The sequence below is a fragment of the Vanessa tameamea genome, chromosome Z, assembly GCF_037043105.1.
Source record: "Vanessa tameamea isolate UH-Manoa-2023 chromosome Z, ilVanTame1 primary haplotype, whole genome shotgun sequence".
NCBI classification, from domain to species: domain Eukaryota; kingdom Metazoa; phylum Arthropoda; class Insecta; order Lepidoptera; family Nymphalidae; genus Vanessa; species Vanessa tameamea.
This window is the reverse complement of record NC_087341.1, coordinates 16,039,695-16,063,380: the sequence shown is the minus strand read 5'-3', so window position 1 is coordinate 16,063,380 and position 23,686 is coordinate 16,039,695. Positions and strand designations below refer to the sequence as shown.

The 23,686-nt window shown below is 32.2% G+C and overlaps 1 protein-coding gene across 1 annotated transcript; it reads left to right on the top strand.

The window, feature by feature from the left end:
* Positions 1 to 22,722, top strand: LOC113404141 (phytanoyl-CoA dioxygenase domain-containing protein 1). Its single transcript, XM_026644921.2, has 6 exons — positions 1 to 138; positions 16,221 to 16,367; positions 17,902 to 18,018; positions 18,329 to 18,479; positions 20,638 to 20,883; positions 22,282 to 22,722. Exons 1-6 carry the CDS (start codon positions 115 to 117, stop codon positions 22,467 to 22,469), a joined length of 873 nt encoding a protein of 290 aa, XP_026500706.2. The 5' UTR covers positions 1 to 114; the 3' UTR covers positions 22,470 to 22,722.
* The last annotated feature ends 964 nt before the right edge of the window (positions 22,723 to 23,686 follow it).

Here is a 23,686-nt window from a genome sequence, read left to right as displayed (position 1 = left end):
CGTATTTTAAAAATGTGAAGCGGCTATACGGTCCAGAATATTTTGACTCCGATCAGTTGTGTGCCGCTTTCTGTTTGCGACGGTTGCTTGGATTTTTCAGAAACATATATAGAAATGCGTCACACTCTACGGAACCAGGTGAATATTTTAGTTCATAGTCTTTATTAGCGCTTAGCGAATGTTTTGGCAAGCGTTCCTTGAACTTAGCCTTGCTGGTTTATCTATTTGGGATGCGTCTGCGCATAGCCGTGTATTGAAAATAATTTATACTTTTTTGTATTCATATGTTTTAACATCTGTACCATTTAATCTTTGATCTACTAACACTTAAATATTTAATATTTATGAATAAGTGCGTGTATAAATATACCCTTTATTTTTGTGTTTGATTTAATCATCTAGTACCAAATGGAATTATTTTTGTTAATAAAAATAACTATTGAGATAGTACATGTCACAAAATGTTATCAACTTTATCGCTGAAGTGAACTCGATAGGTAAATTATTAAGTACCTAAACAAATGATCTAACTATGATTTTTTAATTGTTTATATCTTATATCGTTTATATTTTAATTCAAGCTCGAGTCCGCTATTCAATCTGCGTTTTAATTTATTATCAAAAAATATAAACGAAATAAATTCCTTTTACTTTTTACGAACTCTTTTTGGTTTCAAGTACCCATTGCCACAAGAGACAAATGCGCAGTTACATAGTATATAAGTATACCACATGTTTTTATCGCAAAATTTATATAATGTGGACCTCAGAAACAACATACAATTTAATCCTGTCCAGAGAGGAAAAAACTATAGTCTTCTTTTTAAGTTGTTACGCGACTAACAAAATATATTTTAAGTATGGAGGTGAGTGACCCGAAATACGCCGAGTCTTTTTTGAACAATAAAACAGATGTGTTTAAAGTTCACGATCGAACAATGATTGCTTATAATAAAAATTCATTTTCATCAAAATAAGTCACAACTTGCCTATTACATACATTACATTAACAGCCTGTAAATTTCCCACTGCTGGGCTAAGGCCTCCTCTCCGTTTGAGGAGAAGGTTTGGAGCGTATTCCACCACGCTGCTCCAATGCGGGTTGGTGGAATACACATGAGGCAGAATTTCGTTGAAATTAGACACATGCAGGTTTCCTCGCGATGTTTTCCTTCACCGCCAAGCACGAGATGAATTATAAACAAAAATTAAGCACATGAAAATTCAGTAGCGTCTGCCTTGGTTTGAACCCGAAATCATCGGTTAAGATGTACGCGTTCTAACCACTGGGCCATCTCGGCTATTACCTTACCTATTAATTAGAATTTAATGAGTTTCTAATTTTATTCCATCTATCGAATAAAACATAGTCCTCTCCTATGTTCTTTTCGATATTATTATCAAAACAAATTAATGTTTTCATGTTCAAATGTCTGATGACGTTTAACGCATTCATTTCCAACGTGTAAAAAATAATGTTATTGTTTAAAGTGTCTAAACAGAATTCTGCGATATTTAAACTCGCCCAGATTTCCGATAACGGACCAATAAACTGTTATATTTGAAATAAATTTGACACAGTACGTTCGATCCGATTGTAAAATTTTGTAAAACGACTTATGGCGACATGATAGATTAGGTAGTTTAAATATTATAATTAATGTATTAATCTCGAATTCTAGTTTCCGACGATATATTTCTACGTCGACTTTTCGAGTTACTTCTTATAAAAAAGCTCTAAGTTTGTCTTTGTTATAAATAAATAACTGTAGTATTGCCTCAATTATGTAGTCGAGGACAATGGTGACTGCGACATTAATAGATCGGCCTTTTTTATATTCATACAAGTTCGAGTCGATTCGTGTTCATGCAAATATAAACTATATATATTATTTTAATACAAATGACATATTTAATTAGTTTATTTCGCAGTGCGTCACAACTCAATTATTAGTAGTTATTTCGCCTTGTCTTAACTGTGTACAGTCGGGGTAAGAAAAGGTTCGTCACCTTAAGATCTATTTTCGTGTGCTCAGTATGAGCGATAACCTGCTTTACCGATTGAGTATGACTTATTGCGTCGCAATGTCATAATAAGTCGCATCTAGCAAAGAGTAAAATAGCGTTTAAAAGCTATAATAATAATAAGATAGAGTAAAATAATATATACTCGCATTAGTAAGCCTCTAATTATTTCAGTTGAGCGTCGGTCGCCGTCAATCGGGATGATAATTACAAATAACTTTTCACGAAACCCTATGAGGTTTCCCTTCGTGAATGCTCGTGTAACATCGGAGATTAGAACATTGTCTTGTCTCTCATAAAAGAGAGTGCATAGTTGTAATCCTACTTCTTACTAATATTATAAACGCGAAAGCGAAAGTTTGTGTGTATGGATCTGGCTGATTTTTCTAGGATGGATGTTTGTTACTCTTTCACGTAAAAATTACTGAACGGATTTGGATAAAATTTGGCACACAGATAGAATATGTACTGGAATAACATATAGGATACTTTTTATCCCAGAAAAACATAAAATCTCTCGGGAATGCGGGTGATACCACAGGACGGAAGTAGTAAATAAAATAGCAAAAATAAATAGTAATTATGGTAAAATTTATTCATTTAAACAAATCTTATATATTTTATTAAAAACGAGTGTATCCGCCATTCGTATCGACCACAGCTTGTAGTCGCTGTCGCATTGATCCAACAAGGCGAGAGTATATTTCGATTCCTCTGAAGCCCTTCCAGACACTTGGGCAATGTTCTACGACAGCTGCTTTGGTTCTATCGTTATTATTTATCCACCGTTGCACCATCAAACCCCATAGATTTTCGATAGGGTATATCCGCCGCTTTTGCAGGCCAAGGAATCACCACCACTTCCCGGTGCCGATGGAACCACTCATCACACGTCACGTCATAACATTAACCGTCACTTAAAATAACGGCCGAATAATATTACAAGCGTTTCTATTCTAAGATTGCAAGATATTGCAAGAAAATATATGACAATGACAGACTTTGACAATTCAGTAGAAGATTTCATATCTAATTTAAATCTCGTAATGACTAATTAGGCCATAAAAAAGTTTTTATGTTGATATGACACGACGTAGTCCAAAGATGTTACACAATTTTGAACCAAGTTATCATACGATAGAGAGGAGGCCTTAGCCCAGCAGGGGGAAAATTACAGGCTGCTTATGTTATGAGCCCTGTCTAACGTGATCACTCTAACTTGATGACTGAATTGATCACTCGATAGTTTTCTGCGTTGTTAAATTGAATGAAGAAATATACATATGTCTGCACATTGCAACGATTTAAACTATGTTCGGCGAAAACTGCCGCCCAATCGACTTTTAATTAAAAACCCGCCGGTTGTTTAGCGAGCGGTAATATATAGGCGAGAACTTACGATTCAAATGTAGTTGATTAACATTTCAACAACTAATTCATAACTAAGTCAAAATTATTACAAATACGGTAAGGTTTTGTTGAAAATTTTATTGCTTAATGTTAGTTGAAAGTCAGTTAAGACTATTCAAATTGTTTTCAATTAACGCGCGGTTTTAAGCAAACAACGTGAACGCGAATATCTAGAGAATATTATGTTACTTGCTTTTAATGAATCAAATTGATCTATAGCAAATTTTTTAGTCTAGTGTCTAAAGCACGTGTCTGTCATGAAGTAACTAACATTATTAGTCAATGTACGACGCTAAAGTTCTGGACACGTCATCTAACATTTTGAACCATCATTAAAATTGTCTGAGCAAAATGATTTGAGCAATATATAGTGTCAAATGTCATTTTGTAGCAAAATGCTTAAAGATCTGATGAAAGTATCTTTTTTTGAGTTAACACTAGTTTACTATAGATTAGAAATTGTTTTTTAAATTAATGGTGGACTATAACCATAGTACGAGAATATACACTTATAAGTTAAAAGATTTCGGAATAAAATCATGTTTTTCGATTTATACCTAATATTCGGTTGTATTTTTATAATTGACCTGCGAAAAATTATTTTCAGAGGCAAGTTTACGTATCTTTTTTAACATTTATTTCTTTTCTTTTAAACTGATTGTGATTATATCAACACGATACGCCAATCTACACATTTATATGACCCGTGTCCGTGCCTTTTTGAGCTCTATTCTAATCGTATTATTTGATCCGTAATTTGCGAATTCTAAACGTGCAATATATATAACAATTTGCTTATATAATTATATATAAATAACTTTATTTGTGTAGTAGTTCATTATCTGTTAACTCTGTTAGACTTTACAAGCTCCTTGTGGTTATCAGGAAGGTTTTCTTTTAAGCTCACTTTTTGACGTCATCTGCAAGAAAATTAATTATATTTTAGTTCTTTTATTTTCCGCTTTTGTAGATTCTTTATAGAAATTTAAAGTTCATTTATAGGGTTTCTTATTTAATAATTAATTTTTTCCCCTCTGACTAGCTCCCACTAGATGTTTTTTATATCGTTTGTATGATTTATTTGTGTATTGTTTTTTAATTGTAGTAGCGCATTCGTTTATTTGTGTTTTGAATAAAGGTTAACCGGCAGAGAGTGCCTCCAGGCATTAAGTCCGCCTTTGTTCGAACTAAACGATTATTTTGGTTCATGAAGTTTTTTAAATAAATATTATTTTATATTTTATTGCCGGTGCTCTTACCTGGAGTTAATTGCATCAAAGCATTGACTTAATGGACATTTTCTCGAAATTTTTGAACAATTACTATAATTAGATTTTTACATTAACAGCCTGTAAATTTCCCACTGCTGGGCTAAGGCCTCCTCTCCCTTTGAGGAGAAGGTTTACGAGCAGATTCCACGACGCTGCTCCAAAGCGGGTTGGTGCAATACACAGGTTTCCTCACGATGCTTTCCTTCACCGCTGAGCACGAGATGAATTATAAACACAAATTAAGCACATGAAAATGCAGTGGTGTTTGCCTGGTTTTGAACCCGAAATCATCGGTTAAGATGCACGCGTTCTAACCACTGCGCGATCTCGGCTCGAACAATATCTACTATTTAAAGCGTGAAATAATCATGTGACTGAATTTTTTAAACATATGACACAAGACGCGACTGAAAAAATACGAAATTCATTTTTAAAAATAGTATTTATGATATATAACTCCATATAAATACTATTTTAATACGATTTATATAGAGTAATACGGTCAGTAAGGTACGGACCACGAAAATCATGACACAATAAAAATATATTTCCACAGTACAATTTGTCTGTTAAGGAACCTGACCTTATTCTAAGGATCGTGTTATCAATAGAACGAAACAAATTAACTACCTGAGATGCAAATTACATCTTGCTACAACGCCTTCGTAATCACATACATGACTACGAAGGCGCTTCAGCAAATACAATGGATGTTAGAGATTGCTAGGAGATTGCTAGATGCAATACATATTACATATATATATAATACCTTCAAAGGAAAACTTCGTAATTGTAAACTCAATATGAGACGCGACATTTCCTTGAAAATTTCTATTAAAGTGGAACCATTTCCACTCATTTGTAAAGACATTTCAAGGATCCGATACCTTATTCGCTCGAATTGCATAAGATGTTATATTGAAATGACGATACAATCATGCGGCTTCTGATCTCCTCTTCGCTTGAAAATTAATCTTAGTTGAGAGTTACTTCAATGCAATTCCCTGCGTCGCGCTTTGATGAAACGACTGCTCTGATGAAATTATGGAATGCATGTTATTCATTATCCTTCCATACAAATATAAACCGCTTCTAGCTCTGTTCATTATATATAGCTTTATATAGTAACTACCAAAATTGATCAGTGTCAAGGACAAGCTTCCCGAGTAATTATACGATTGATTTAAATGGTCGGCCATATTGGGTCGTCAAACTTAATAACTCAACAAACCTGACCATTTAAAGCCCATTAAAGGTCGGCCTCCCCAAAATAATACAAAAAAAAATTACTAATCTGGTTGATACGTAACTTTCACAATATTCGAGTTCATGGTTTCAGTATGGACATAAGTAGGTAATCATTTCTGTAACATTTAAAAATAAATGTGAATAAAAAATAAACGTGTGCACTGCTATTCGATTCAGTAGTTTAGACAATATGTTTCAATTAACGTTGGCGAAACAAAACGAGAGACTTGCAGTATTGACACATGCAGGCGGACCGATCGCTGTGTTCACCGTTCCGCGTTCGTTAGGTTTTTGTTTGCGTTGCGATATTTTTATTTTTCTCAAAACATTTTAAAATATCCACAGCAATATTTTTAACCGTATTAAATTGGTTGACAATTACCTACATGTTTAGATACTCGCTTATCACATATTATAGTGTTCAACATGTCCCTGTACAGCCAGTATTCTTAAAGAGGTATTTGCAACTACAAATTTTTTTTTTTTAATAATTTTATATCGTTATATAAAATCTTCTTCGTGTGACCTACTTATATTATTATAAAACTGTAGTGTTAGTAAGTCCCATATAATTCTAGATACTGTATGATTTTTTTATGTTTCGACCAGAAAGTACTCGAAAATAGGAGAACGAAAAGTACTTGAACATAGTTAACGAAAACAGTGAAAAAATATATCATATCAAGTGCTTACACACATTTTTAAACATTTCACGGGATTGGGTTTAATATAAGACCGGCTGGTTTCTAATGTAGAATTTAAACATAAGAACCGGCAAGAGTCTGGCAAATGTTTTAAAAAAAAACTATTTTTCACTTATTTTCATCGAGATTTTTATTTTTTAATAAAAGTTAGTAAAATACTTCAAGAGAAATTCAATAATTAAATTATAAATTTATATGAATGTAAAAAGCCGTATAGAATTTAAAGTGAAAGACACGTGGAAGCCAAGGAAAATTAATGAGATGAAATATTGGAATAGCATTCAAAGGAAATAATTATGATTTATTCGTAGATGTTCCATAATAGGTACTCGGCTGCATTATATAGAATTTCTGTACTATTCAAGATCAAATCACTGCAAGTCAGGGGGATTATGTTTCTCATAATGAAAATACTATTCAGAGTTGAAATGTATTCATTCCGTACTTTATAAATGTATGTATTCTTCAAACGACAAATTAAATGCAATCTCAGACTGAATTGGCTTCCTAACTAGCAATCAGTGATATTCAAGGAAACCACTTCATATTATATAAATTTGTATCTGACTTAATTTGTAGTGATTGAATTTATTTATTCATTTAGATAAGAATTATTAACGTAAAAATGGTTACTGTACAAATCATGACCGTGCGGAATAGCGGAAAGAATGCTTGCAGCATTTCCACGTTGAACCAACGTTTGTGACCAGTTTAGGTGTGTTAGCGATTAGCCCTAGCCTCCAATGCGGTGTTACGTCATAGGATGTCATAATTAATTATATCACATTATTATATATAATGATTACAATCGAAGCTATTTATTTTACATTATTATGTACTTATAAAATTATTTTTATAATTAGTTGTTTAATAATTTTTTAAACTTTAATTAATACTATTTTATTTGGCACACTATTTAAGACTGGAAGAAATACATATACATACTTCTTTATCTGTCACGAGGAAGAATTGGATGATTGCAAGCTATTGAAAAATGTATCCCATCAAAAACATAAATGTAAAAATGAGAGCCAAGTCCAATATTATGATATATACCTTGGTTGTTGACTTCGACGACGAAAGAAGTGAGATCTAAATGGGTGCCAAGTTCAATGGTCCTTCCTGAAATTTATTTATAACTACATAAAATATAATTTCTTCTTATAACTTAGGATAATATATTGTATAATCTCAATATATGAGCCAAATTTGACACGTTTATGTCAAATAGTTTTTGAATTATGAGGAGGTCAAAAGTGGCTTCAAATGGTTCGTGTAATATTATACACGGTGCTGATCGCCAGTTCTGTTACTTGAACTTGGCTGACACGCTACCGCGCGTCTAGATTTGTTGGAGAATTATTATGAAACGTGATTTTATTTTATCACTTTAAACTACTGAAATTACAGGTGTTATAATTGTATTAAATATTTGTTCGTTATTAATCCAAAAATTTAAATTACACGGTAGTTTATAGTGAGTAGCGTAGTAGCGTCTAAAATACAAGTCATAAAATTTTAATTATGGTTATAAAACTTGCATGTTAAAGTGCATGCGGCCACGCTAAAATAAATATCCAAATTAAAGATACATCAGAGACGGCCAACGTGTCATATGAGATATAAATATAACAATAAAAAAACTATTCAAGTAAACCGGACCTACAGTTTCTTTGATCTCGTATGCATCAGTGGCATTTCGCCATATAGATAATGAAAGTAGTTACTTAGTGAAAAAACTGTTCATGAGACTTCATCGGATCCAAGAGCAATTTTTCCATGTATAAAATTTAATCCTTGACAGCAATATGAATGCTTTTAAAAGCTTTATTAACGATAATGGAAAACACTAATGGATAACCTAAATTGACAATTTTCCACTGGAGACAAAGCGATAAAAATTATTACTCGTCAGGGTAGCATGCCCTGAATTTAATTTAATTTAAATTAGCCAATTATTTGGAAACGATCGTTATTTGGCACCAATATTGGTCAATGCTTAAAATGTTGAGGTAGTAGCATTGTTTGATGATTTTGCATTCCGCAGCGCCCGACCCGAATTCGTACTGTACTAGCTCAATGATTAATAAAAAATATTGCACCCATTCAATGATTATATGACGTAAGCGACAATTCCTGAAATAATAAACTTCATAGTGCGAATGCCAATAAGCCGAACATACAATATTTTAGCTGGATATATTATTTCAGATATTAATGATTACGTCGCTCTGCAAGAGCTGCGTGCGACTGCGTTACACTGTAAATAATATATTGACAAGAAGCATAACCAAATCTCAACAGGTTATACTCGTAAATATTTGGCCGGCCACTTCTGTATAAAGCCGTACCATACCATACACGTTCTGCTAAAGGTCACCAGGGCGTCAACTCTACTAACAAATTGTCACTATATCGCAATCGAATCGAAAAGTTATCATTCAGCTGTTTTCCTACTGTACTGATACAATGACCCTGCTGCGGTTCGGTCGAAGTGGAATCGGACTAGAATCGGGAACGTATCGATACCGTTATATGTTAGTAGATATACCCCCTGGCCACCCTACGCAGGCTATTTTGCTCGATAGCGGTGAGGACAAATCAATACGTAACATACAATTGTTGAGGGCTAAATATGAGAACTATGCAGTGCGCTCGCTTCGTCAGGTGTGCGTTTATAGTTGCGAAACATTCTATTAAAATTATGCATTTCAATAATTCGTTTGCTTAATCGGGGAATTAATTTAATGCTCTTTAAAGTATACACACAAACCTACAAACTTAGATCGATGATACATTTATTTGAAAATCGAAGCTTTGCATTACTAATATATAAATTAAATTTGGAGATGGACACAATTATTTTTTGAATGAAACAAATTTATGGGTGCCTTGGACTAAATAAATTTAATTGGCCAATTGAAATAAAACATATACTATTATGAACTTGCATCTCTCACTGTCTCTCTCTGTCTTGGCCATAAAAGAACACGAAATTTACCCTTGTCATTAATTGAAACGTCGGTAGATTGCAAAGCATAACGACTTATATCGTAATATGATATATTAAAACCTTTTCCGAAATGAGCTGCTACTTCTGGTACAAGTTTTATGTATATTGGCTTAATAGTTTAGTTCAGTTAGGCGTTACAAAATAAATCATTTTTTTAGGTGACTTTAAAAACGAAAACTATTACTTAACTTCGGATAACTATAAATAACAAATTCTAAATCAAATTTTGACACACTCATGACGTTTTGGCCAAATAAATAACATACGACTAATTTTAAACTAGGTACTTTTGATTGCATGAAAGTTTTTTTTTTATGAAATATACTCGTAAGTTTGTAAATTATTTTATTGAGCAACTATTTAGTGCTTGGTCGGTACATACTATAAATTTATTTATGGGAATTTCAATTATTGTTAGTCTATGCTTATTTGTGCTTATTATAGTTTGTTTATCTTTTTCTCACGCAACTTAGAAACACAGATTATGCTTGATATATATATTTCTATAACAGAATGACATAAACGTAAATATACATCATGATTTAATCGTAGATGAATGATGAACTACGCAATTGGTTAACTTTGCAATCATTATCCACCAAAACGTTAATGTAATATTTCGTAATATTTCTCATAAAATTCATTATTATAATGAACGGACAGATATCATTTCATGAAAATTTATTCGTGCATTTGTAAAGCCGCTTATTGATAATAGAATACTTTAATTAATACTTTGATACGTTAGTTTTTCCCACATCACAGTCAATTCATGTTTATTTGAATTGATGTAATTTATATTGAACATATATTAAACCACGTATGTTCATTCGTAATATATGTATGTATAGTATTATGTAAATCCTTTTACGCCTAGAGAAACAGGTTGGTTAGCTAATTAGAGTTCTATATATATTCGTAAATAAGCATTGTGTTCTATGTACGATTAACATTATATAATATATAAAGAGCAAAATTGCACGTGTTAATAAAGTTATATCAATTTAAAATAAACATATATAATCAGTCTACGATAGTTTACGTTTAAATCTTTTTATTTTATAACTATTACAGGTGCTTGTAAATGTCTCCAGGAGAAATTAATTTTATATTTCATTTCTTACTTTATATACAATTGTTTAAAGCCTTTATTAATGAGGATTTATTTATAAAACTTAAGGTATGTACGTAAATGAACGTCAAAACTGACTTGGCAAACATAATATAGACGTTCGCCTCTATAACAAGACGACACTTGACTTAGTTTATTTCATTAAATAGTAAATGTCTCTACTATTTAAACATTATATTAATAGAGCTTCCGCAAGCCACGCTTTTAGTGGAAGGTTAGATTAAATTAATACAATTTCATGTTACTATTTTCGAATCATTCTTTGATATTGTTTCGGCTCTTTAGCTTCGGCACTAATGGATATGGCTAATTTATTTATAGTTAATTCTTTACTCGGATGTTGCAGTCTTTGACGTCGTACATTCATAAGGCTAATGGTTCTAGTAACTTTGTTATCACTCTCAACGTAGTTCATCGAGCTCGTAATATGTTAATTTTATGTAAGTAGGTACTTATATGTTCTTTATTAATTATTAAATTACTCGTATATCTGGGCTTAATACGCTTATCGAAGATAAGTTCGGGAGCATAAAAGACTGTTCCTAAGTCGTGTGTATAAAAAAAGGAAAATGTTTATCAAATAAAATAATTCGATATCCGAACTATCAGTTGTTAGTTAGTTCATATTATGTGTAAAAATCATACAGATTTTATATTAAAAAAAAGTAACATATTTCTTATCTAAACCGGTCTGGAATCGATCGTTCGATCCGGATGTTTCATTTTCGAAATCGTTTTATTTTTATAGTTTACAAATATCAAAAAAGTTTTGAATTTTACTAATAATGATCATGATCGAATTCCAATTAATTATATACATATGTATTTGTTATATTTACGTCTCCACAGACATGTTATCCGTGTCTTTTGGGCATCTTTCATATTTATTTTTTTATACCAGACAGCAACACAATTTCAGTTAAGTCTAATATATATCATATTTTAAATCTAGTGCACTTATTCAATTTAAATATGACTCACCATTAGAAGTCGTAGATTCCAGACGAAATGTTCATTGAATCGGAATGTGTCCTTGAAGGGGTTTATCTTCGTGGAATTCTAGATTCATGGGCCGTCCTGGATGCTTTTCAGTCCAGTCCATTCTTAAGCGGATATATACATATTTCGAGAAATTTCGATGTGGACACTGGACTCTAACATAGCTTAATGCATTATGTTACTATTGACGAAATTGCTTTGTCATATTATTATTAGTAATAACTATTACTAACTATTAAAATATTTTTATAATATTTGTAGGCGGATGTTGACCTAGACGTGATTCTATGTGGTCACCACATTATAACCATTCATTACATTGTCAAAGTGCCAACTGCCTCGTTGGTCTAGTGGATTTTTTTTTTTTATGTTATAGGGGGCAAACGCGCAGGAGGCTCACCTGATGGAAAGTGATTACCACCGCCCATGGACATCTGCAACACCAGGGGGTTGCAGGTGCGTTGCCGAAAGGCCGTAGAGTTTTTGGGTTTTCTTTCGAAAGATTCTCAGTTACCTCCCGGAGTCTGAAAGTTGGAAGTATGAATCGAAAGTGTAGTCCCTCGGAAAGCACTTAAAGTCGATGGTCCTCCGCCTGAACTCTTTGAGATCGTGTCCGATTTGCCGTCCAATCGGATTATGAGAGTGATTGAATAGAGAGTGCACCTGAGTTTGCGCACACGCTTGTGCACATTCTGAAATAGGTCAGGAAGACTTCACGTTGCCATATATGCCACCACCCTTGGAAACTAAATTAATATCTCCCTTGTGCCTGTAGTTCACTCACCCTTGAAACCGAAACACAAAAATACTTAGTCACTGTTTGACGACAGAATATAAGATGTAAATCAATTGATGAAGATTTAATTTCAGAATATTATAGTCATCATTTTTTTTAAACGCCCCTACTCGGAGTGACCACCGCATCGCTCAATATTGGAGTAAGCTTCTAAAAATATCGAATGTTTAAGCTTAAATAACAAACACGTGGGGGCGGACACAAAATGAGATGGCTGTAAAAACTTCTTTTTTCTAAAGTTTATGAAAAATATTGAAATTATGAATGCTTTCCAATTTCGAATTTAGAAACAATATGTTTTTAAAAGTGACAATTAACAATGCTTCCAGCAAGAGTTTCAAATTATATAATATTCTCTTACTCGATGGAAATGTTGAAACTTCACATATGATTCGTTAATATAATGGATGTTCTGCATCTCATATTAAAAGTAGTTCTCCGTATTATTTTCCAGCACTAAGGTCCAAAGTAAAGGTGCAAAGTAGCGGATTCAGTTCGTTAATTATTCTATTCCTTCGTCGGTCACCAGCAGAGGAAAGATTTAAGGTCGGATTTGATTTGTATACGTTTTAATTTTCAGTTTCATGTGGTAGGAGTTTCAAATGTTTGAAGCATATCTGACAATCGGTTTCTTTGCCTTTTGTACGAATAGCGAAATAATGAAAATTTGAAATATGAACACAATGTAAACGGTCTATTTATGTAGTGTGATTCCAATACTTACGACTTGCAAATGCTGCCTCCTTACAAAAAACGACAGATAGGATGTTTGAACGCAATGAGCTCAAACATTTTTTCGGGTATTTTGACAGAAGATAACAAGCTCCAATATAATAAATATTGTAACTCATTAAAAATTATCGTCGCTACAAGATGACGGATAACAATTTTTTTTTTTTGACAAGATCTTGCACAATTTGATTTTCATAAAGTTTTGATGAGTTTTGAAACGACATTTTAGTATATTTTATATTTTTTTTTATATATACAGGGTTATTGGTAATTCGACGTATTGCCGTTAGGAGGTGATAGGGGTGATTATTTGCGATAATTTTAACCCCTATATGCATGATGCAAAAGTGAACCATTTTTGAGTTATAACGTTTTTTAGATTTTTTCAAAATAAGTAAAACTTCAAAAATTTATTTAAAAACGTTTATTTTTTTCTTCTGATTTATAAAAACGAATAAACATTGGTTATTTGTCAATATTAAAACAATAATTATCGGTCCAAATTTAAAAATGCGTGACGGAAAAAGATATTATTTCATTTCTTTTTAAAAAAAATTCCACAAAAATGCCTTAAAAACAAAAAAAATCGTTATGAAACTTGTCCTGCAGATTAAAACTACATAAATGAATACATTTTTAATATAAATTCAATGATATATATATATACTAACTGCATCATCGTAAATATAAATGAGTTTGTGAATTTGTCTGCTTTTTACGCTTTTGCGTATTAACTACTCAGTCGATCTTTTTAAAATATTAAATTAAAGATATATTCTTAAAAGAATAAATATTACATCACTTACCATACGATATCATTTAAAATATACCCCCAAATCCCTTACGCACGCGGGGGCCGCCGCAAACGAATATTGTGATGAACGTGTATTTCTTAATATGTGTCAATCATCGGATTTATTCGATCTTTGCATAGTTTTTTGAAGAAGTCTATAGCAATACCATCGCGTTTGAATTTAAATCAATATTTTTGTAGGTATTTTAACACAAGCTGCATTAGCTATTGTTTAATGTTAGAATAGTTTTAGCCACCGGTGCTATTCACCTTCATAGCAATATACACTTTACAAGTATGTTCGCGATATGAATTTAGAAATAGCAAGAATATCGAGCGACCTTTATGGACTTTGAGTCTTTATTTTTAAGTTGTCTGCTTGTACGAAATATTATATAAAATACACGTAAGGAATTTGTAGTTAAAATGTTTAGAAGAGATGTTCATATTGCACTTATGAAATGAATTTATGATTATATACATATTACCAAGAAAGTAGTTATTACTTTAAAATAAATTAATTGTTTTTATGATCCAGCTGGCCCAGTAATTAGAACTCATAGTTGGATCCGGACAAGCACTTCATTATCACGTTCTTAACCTGTCAAAATTTGATCGGTTAAGGAAAATCATCTTGAGGATCTGATACAAAGAAACTGTGCCAGAAAATCTGCCAAATGTTTAAATAGAACACCACCGACGCGCGCTTCCATAAACACCAGTATTTCAATTTTACTTTTATATATTTTAAAAGAGAAGTAATTTGACTCTCCATTAAGAGATTTGCTTCACTTTGGAAACGAATTAACTTTAAGATAAACCTTTTTTGTGACACAGGTTTATTTACGGTTGTAAACATCAAATTTTAATAAACTATATAGATTTTATAATATTGTTTCTCGGAATAAATTGTTTATAGCTGCCGTGTGCCCAATTAGGTTTCCCGTCGACCTTATATCAGGAAGCCTACGATTTTCCTCAATTGATAGAGGTTTTTAAAAGCTTGCTCTGGGGTGCTCTCTTTTTACGTGTTGATCCCTTTTTATTATTCCGCGTGATCGAATAAAAAATAAAACGGGACTCGCACTACCATAACGTTTGACCGTACCCAACGCAGAGCGGCTCGAATTATCGACGATCAAGCCCATTCCGAACTGCTTGATCCTTTGGCTTTACGTAGAGATATTGGATCACTCTGCATTTTCTACCGTATTTTTCACGGGGAATTTTCCGAGAAATTGTTTGGATTAATCCCGGCTGCTTCATATCTCGTGAAATTCCAAGTTCCACACGAACCACTGAGATGTCCGAAAATCTACAATAGCGCGATTTCTAAGGCATTTTTTGAATCGCACAATCACTCTTTGTAACCAGATTTCGCGGGCGTTTTTTCAAAAAAAGAGTTTACACCTTTCTTAAGGGCCGGCAACGCATGTACTAGCCCTCTTGTGTTGCAGATGTCCATGGCGGTGGTAGTCACTTTCCATCAGGTGAGCCTCCTGTCCGTTTGCAACCAATATCATAAAAAAACCATGGTCTCGCTGCGAAAATATCAAGAAATCCGCTAATTTACAAGCTCTATTTAGGAGATAAATTTTCTAAAAATAAAAAGACCTTTAAATCAAAACTGTTCAGTCCTTCATTCATACTTTATGCAGTAATAAAGTCTCTTATTAGGCGATAATTTTGTTTATTAACAGTAATTTAAATGCGAATAACAATACTTTCTTTTACTAAAATATGACTAACATCCATACAAACTTTAGAGAACGAATCTCGAAAACGCTTTTGAAACTGTCTTTACTTAATTATATTATTCTAGCTTCAAAAATAACGAACACTCTTACAAACTTTCATCCCTCTATTAAACCTCTTTAGTAACTTTTATCAATATCTTTTATTTATGAACAGATATTTTTCCGATTTTTATATTTCTAACTTCCATTTAAACTTTTATCTCCCACAAAACCAATTAAAAAAATCTATTCTGAATGATCAGGCAGTCAGTCAGTCATTGTTTGAGTTTTATTAACTAGGGTATTTTATATTTGTAAGTATATAATACATAAATAGACTATGATACTTAATTTTTTCTAGTTGGAGGAGGATGGCTACGTCGTGTTGGAAGATTTTCTCCGGCCGGCGGAATGTGATGAACTGCTGGCTGCTGGGCTGGAGCTGACTAAGCAAGCGCCTGACTCCGACGACAAGACCATCTTCTCAACTTTAGAAAATGACAAACAAGTATGAAATAAATATTTATTATTATAGTGTATGGCAATAAAGATATATTATACTATAAATAATCGGTGTCCTGTTGGCACTACTAAGAAGCCCTTGCAAATTTACATTATTAAAATTAATTCTAATTGATACTATTAACATCTCATGACACAAATGTTTTCATATAATAACAAGCTTATCAAATAGTTTAAAGGTTATTTATTACGAGCCGTGACAGCGACTCCGTGCGCGATTGAATTTAAATTATTTGGACATTGCAGCCTGACTTTATATTTATTTTATATATAATTATAAAATAAAAGTAAGCCTTAGTTACTCCTTATTACATCAGCTATCTGCCAGTGAAAGTCCCGTTAAAATCGATCCGGCCGTTACAGAGTTTAGCTGGAACAAACAAACTGGACAAAAATTGTAAAAAATATTTTTTTGGTATATGTACCGTGTATGCATTTAGTAAAAAGCGTTTATTTTAATAATACAAGCAGACACTCTTATTTTAATAAATGTACCTGTCGATCAAAAAAGTTAAAATTCTTTTTTTTTATGTAGTTATAATGGAATTATTTATTTATTTTTATTAGAGTTTTACTACTTAAAACAATCGGCCTTCAAGGATTCGATCTATAGATTCGTAAAGCGCTTAACATTTAAGATCCACTAAGGTTCTACCTAGGCTTTGTTAAAAACAAAAGATTAATTTTAATTTAGACCTAATATATACCCATCTGTATTGGGATAAGCGCATCTGGGTCCCTTCTTACAACGCCCACACTTGATCGTTAGCATAAAGTTGTTGACGTAAATAGCAAAAATTTAGTAAATAAATAAGCATATTCCAACATTATTTTTCGTTTTAAGAGGTATGTAACGAGACCTGATGTAATGAGATCGCTACTGAGATCTTAGAAAATCACTTTCAATTCAATAAGCAGGATCATGCTGAACTCGACTATTTTACTCATGAATGTTCTACAAGTTGACGTTATATAATGAAATTATATTCAGATTGAACTATGTTTTTATTTGCACATTCAAATATACTATATTACGCCGAGACAAAACTTAACAGCATGGTCTTAAAATATCTTCGTAATTAAAATAAATTTCATAATATTTACCTCCTCATGGTGCGGCTTTGTCTACGGCCGTTTGGGTACTCAGTTACCATAATCAAAATTAAAATCAAATTCATCCTATTCAAGTGGGCCAGCACCAAGCAAGTTTTTGTCATGTTTCGTTCCAATTTGAATGTTAATTTTTTCGAAAGCTTTTATTTCTCTTGTAAGGTATAATAATAAACAAATGAAAATCTTAATATATTTGTAACAAATACTAAAGATACGATTGATATTTATTTAATATAAAAATTTACAGTAAATAAATCAATTAACAACTAATTAACAAGATTAAACTATTTTTAGAAAATATTGAATAAATTCGGGCAAATGTAACAAAAAACGAAACATAGTTCATTTTAATTTTATACAATGAAGCTTAGATAATTATTGATATTTACTGTTAATTTTTTTTTCAGCAACTGAAGGACAAGTATTTTTTGGAAAGCAACGACAAGATCAGCTTCTTCTTCGAAGCTCAGGCTGTCGGACCAGATGGAAAACTTCAAGTGGATCCCAGTGTATCTTTGAATAAGGTGATTGAAATACAAATAATAAATCCAAAAAATAATTAATTTAATTTTTTTATTAAAAAATTGCAACATCGAGGAAATAAATGCAGGCAAAAATATTATACAGAATGACTTTTCGCAATGTAGGCGACTTTAATTTAAAAGAGTATGATACAGTTCAAAATTGTGAATTTACTTGTTCGGCTATTTGCAAGCCCGTCTGGATAGGTACCGCCCACACAACATATCCGGGAACGCTTGGATTAATTATATTATTTTAATGATATTTTGTAATCAGAAAGTTTCGTAATTTCTACATGTTCATGTGTTCCAGGTAGGACACGCGCTTCATCTCCTGCACCCCATCTTCAGATGCTATACGTACAGCGATAGAGTGAAAGCAATTTGTCAAGAGCTCGGATTCAGGGAACCCGCTGTAGTACAAAGCATGTACATTTATAAAAATCCTGGTTTAGGCGGGGAAGGTACACACTTGAATCAATTTTATTGTGATTTAACAGATTACCAGTTCCTAAGAAATAACTATGTATTTCTCCAACAATATATCTATATATTTTATCAACTATATACCATATTCCTGCTTTATAAGTTTCCTTGTTACTGACCTTTATCTGTAAGTTGTCTGGAAGTGATCGCTCTCTTAACAATAAGATCGCCTTTTATATGTACCATTAACTTCAGTTCTGTTTCAAACTGTAATTTTACTAGACTATTCAGATTAATTAAAAATCATGGTTAGTTGAACCAGCAGGAAACTCAGTACTCACTTTTTTCCACCAATTAAATTAAATTGTCAATAAAATGCAATTATTTTATCTACGTATACTGCCTGAAAATTAATAAATACTATTTGAATAAGGTCTCATTTATAAGTGACTTTTAACAAAAGTTTTAGAATTAATTTTGGCAAAATTAAAAATATTTTCAGTATTTTGTTATATGTCTTAAATACCAAAATTTGGCGTTATAAGCTTATCCTCGCTAGTCGTATTTAAGAAGTAACAATACCAATGAACTATCGAATCTTATCTAAGTTATTCTGAAGACATTGGTTACAGTATGATCATACAATCTTTCAAAAATCTAATAATCAAATCTGTCAAATTTAACAAATAACGGTATATATTTTTAAAGATATAATAAATGGAATGTTTCGGTTTTAAATATTAAATTACCGATTATCCGTTTTATTAACAAATACATTTTTTTTTAAAATATTTTTTTATGTTTTTATTCTTACATTAGTCATCACACGCACACTAAGACATCTTGTAAGTACAAGCACTCACACCAATGCATGCCGATAATTTAGCGCGAAGCCCGCCTGCTTGAATGATTACATCTTTATTGAGCTAAAAGATTTATTTCTTCGATTTGTTAAACATCAACAACTACTATATCTATTTAACTTATATACAAAGATATATATATAATACAAGCTGTTCCCAGCGTCTCCGTCCGAGTCAAATTGATTATAACCATAACATATATCATATGTCATACTGATTGTATGACAATATATGTATCTTGTTAATTCATATACAATGTTATGAGTACAAAGCTCAACATCAGCTGTCCAAAGCCAGCTTGGTAGTGTATCGATAAAAAAATTATGTTTCAACGTTCGTTGCCTTTAAATCGAACCCACAAACTTTTGTTTAGACCCTGTTTCGTCCACTAATCTATACATAATCATAATAATAATCAGCCTGTAAATTTCCCACTGCTGGGCTAAGGCCTCCTCTCCCGTTTGAGGAGAAGGTATGGAGCATATTCCACCACGCTGCTCCAATGCGGGTTGGTGGAATACACATGTGGAAGAATTTCGTTGAAATTAGACACATGCGGGTTTCCTCACGATGTCTTCCTTCACCGCCGAGCACGAGATGAATTGTAAACACAAATGAAGCACATGAAAATTCAGTGGTGCTGGGTTTGAACTCGAAATCATCGGTTAAGATGCACGCGTTCTAACCACTGGGCCGTCTCGGCTGTCACTAATCTATCTCAGTTTAAATTGTTATTAGTATTTTAATGAGCTTATACATGATTCGAAAATAATTTATGACGATATCGGAAACTGGGAAACAAAATTAAAACTTGTTATAACTTTATGTTACAGAGCGACGTCGATAGCTCACTAACGAGGTATCTGAAAGACTTGTACGAAAGCACTTGAAGTTTTATTTAATAGAGCGAATGTTTTTTATTAAAAAAATAAATAATTAATTCAGAAATATTTTTCAATAATATTTCGTTTTAATTTTTCTTTTGAAATTTAAAGTACATTGCAATATAAAACACATACGTAACGTCGGATTAATTTGATTATATTCCTCCATTTATAGGTGGTACCACCCCACTGATCATTCAAAAACACTGTAACAGTTTTTAATTCAGCTAATTAACAGAAGCCTTAATACTGATTTGCATAATAACAAATTTGACGAATATTTACAACCCTTAGTACGTAAATATTGAAATGTTACTGCTTCCCCAACATTCCATAAGACATTCCTTAGCAACATTGCATCCTGTTAGACCCACTGGTTTAAGTTGTGTGTTGTATAACAGACGATTATTTTAAATGTTTATTAAAGATAAATTATTATTTTCATACAGTTGTAGCACATCAAGACGCGACATACTTGTACAGTGAACCGGTTCCCCCAATCGGTTTTTGGATTGCCCTTGAAGATGCAACGATACAAAATGGCTGCTTATGGATGGCACGCGGCTCCCACAAGTCTGGAGTCCATAGAAGACTTATACGCAACCCCGACAAGGAGTCCAAACAAGCTTTGATATACGATAAAGGAGCGCCGGTGTATCCGCAATCTGGTTTCACACCGGTACCGGTTAGCAAAGGTATTTGGAATCACTTATTCCGATCTTAGTTAACTTAGACCATCAAAGTAATATGTCATTAATTAATAACTTAAAACAGGTTATTGACAGGAAGCTTTGAGTCGCTTTATTTTTTTAAACAAAAATTTTGTAGAAAATACCTACATTGAGATATTGTATATCGTATTTGTAGTATTACGATGACTGTAGCCTTTTTTCCCGAAGTTTCGATAATAGTACACTTGTAATGGTCATGAAATGCACTCATCTCATGGTCAAAAGTATGAATATGTTTATGTTAAAACCCAACTTAACTTTTAATTAATTTTAACCGAGATATATATATTCAGCCGGAGATGAGTTGCCTTAAAACTTGTGCAACTTTGTGCAAGCCCACCTGGGTAGGTAGTATTACCTCCTAACGGGAATACGTCGTTTTACCAATAACCCTGTATATATATATAATAATATCAAGGGATTTCAACCGTTATGGATTATGTCATTAAAACACAATGTGAAAATGAAATGAACGAAAAGTTGATTCATCTATAGCCTATCCCAATGGAAGTCGAAATAAAGATAAACAAACCTTAGATTTGCTAATAGCTCAGCTATATTATACACTGCTAAGAGTTTGTTTATTTATAATACAACACTATTACACTTAACTATTTATTTCCACGGCGGGCGGGTGGGCAAAAACATGGGCCTCCTTATAGTGTAGTAACTTTACCGTACTCGATAAAAGAGTCCTTACGCCGACAGTACGCCATAGTGGAAACTAAGATTATGTCCATTATGCTAAGAAGAACAGATCATTCCCAACACAAAAATATTTGTGTATCGATGTTCAGCTGTTGATGTAAATTTGATAAATGGTAACGAAAGGTGGGCACTTACAAAGCTCAACCAAGATATATTACGAGCCCCGTGAAGGCGAAGGATTAATATTTAATTACTGAGTTGTAATTATAACTTTTGTGGAGCATATTATTGATTAACAATCCTACTAACTACATTCCTTTGAAGTTTTAATAATAAAACGATTTGTTCCATTTTTTTTAAATTATTAAATAGGTAGTCGGACTAGCAGATGGACCACACAAAGAAAAGTGAACACCATCACCCATAGTCAATTTTGCTGTGGAATATTAACTATTCCTTACATCGCAAATACAGCAGCCGTGGGAACTGAAATGTTATGTACCTTGTGCCTGTAGTTAGACTGAGTCACTCGCCCTTCAAACCGGAACACAACAAACTAAGTATTGCTGTTTGGCAGCAGAATACCTGATCCGTGAGTGATAATTACCGAAACGATCCCACATAAGCCCCCACTACCAAGTATCAAATATTTTAAAAAAACCAAGAATATTAGTATCTACATGTGTAAATAGAAAATTGTTTTTAATTTTTCAGGTACCTGTATTTTAATACATGGTCACGTTGTCCATAAAAGTGCCCAGAATAAATCGGACAAAAGCCGCCACGCTTACACATTTCATGTCGTCGAGAGGCAGGATAACGCTTATTCACCAGACAACTGGCTCCAGGAAGGAGAGAACGCCCCCTTTCAAAACGTTTACACAACACCTCAAATAGTTTAATAACATTAAGTAGTAAGCGACAACGCTGTTACTTACTATCATTTTAAGACCAAACACGTCGTGTGACTTTTTAAATCTATATTATAGTAAATTTATTTTGGTCACTTATATTTTAATTAATATTTGGATCTTTATTTACATGAGCTTGTAATTATTTCGATGGAATTGATAGTTTTATCCGTATGCTATTGAGGTACCGTCATCACCACCGCATTCATTTTGGCAATGTGGTGCATTGCCACAATTAATTTAAAATATTTTTTTTTAAATGGCAAACCTAAGAAATAAATATTTTTTTTTACATTCTAATTTTGAATCATATTTTAATTACAAAGTAATTTTTATTAAAAAAAAATAATATAAAAAATAATGGTTTTATAAAAAAAATATTCATTATGAAATTATGCTTATAGAAACCTATTACAATTATGTATATTTGACATCAATTGATTAATTATTACGTTATAAGTGGAACCAGTATTTCCCTACAATCGGAATTATAGCCCGTAGATTTTGTAATATACGGGGCTATAATCTAAAAGGCTATCCTTTTAACGCACCGTGTTCACATGGGCTATTGAAATGATTTCTTTTATTTACACAATTGGTAATAGCCTTGATGTTTCATGAAATATTAAATGATCAGAAAACGTCATTTGACGTCTCGTCGTCATTTGAAGAACGTCATTTGAAGTAACCTTAACAAAATGCATTATTAGACATATTAATATTATATATTTTAGAAGCGATTAGTATCTTTCATATTCATGAAGGTGATTCAAATTCGATTTTACATAATATCTTTAATATTAAGTGTAAATTAAATTTGTGTTTATATTCAAATATATTTTTTTTATTAATACGTATTAGCGTTTCCATTATTTCTTTTCTATCATATATAAGCTCATAATGTTGGCTCAAATAAAAATATTAATATTGTAATCATTATTTTTACATTTGTTATATATAAAAGTAATAAATAATCGGTTTTATATGTTTAACTGTGAATTTGTGGTGCGAATATAATGATTGATTTTTTTTTCTTTATATAATTTGCGAAAAAAAATATTATGTTTTTTTTTATTAAAGTAATAAATACCAAATGTTTTCCATAATGTGATAAGTCGCGGTTTGCGAATTTCGATGTGATACTTTGTACTAAGTAAACATTAAACATTATCATGTGGTTTTATTACATAACCTATCCATAATAAACC

Bases quoted from the DNA above. Each gene is read 5' to 3' on its own strand.
- LOC113404141 (XM_026644921.2), top strand. From the start codon at position 115: ATGCGTCACACTCTACGGAACCAG. The intron at 16,368-17,901 runs GTATGAAATAAA...TTTTTTTTTCAG, and splicing joins CTTTAGAAAATGACAAACAA to CAACTGAAGGACAAGTATTT. The intron at 18,019-18,328 runs GTGATTGAAATA...CATGTGTTCCAG, and splicing joins CCAGTGTATCTTTGAATAAG to GTAGGACACGCGCTTCATCT.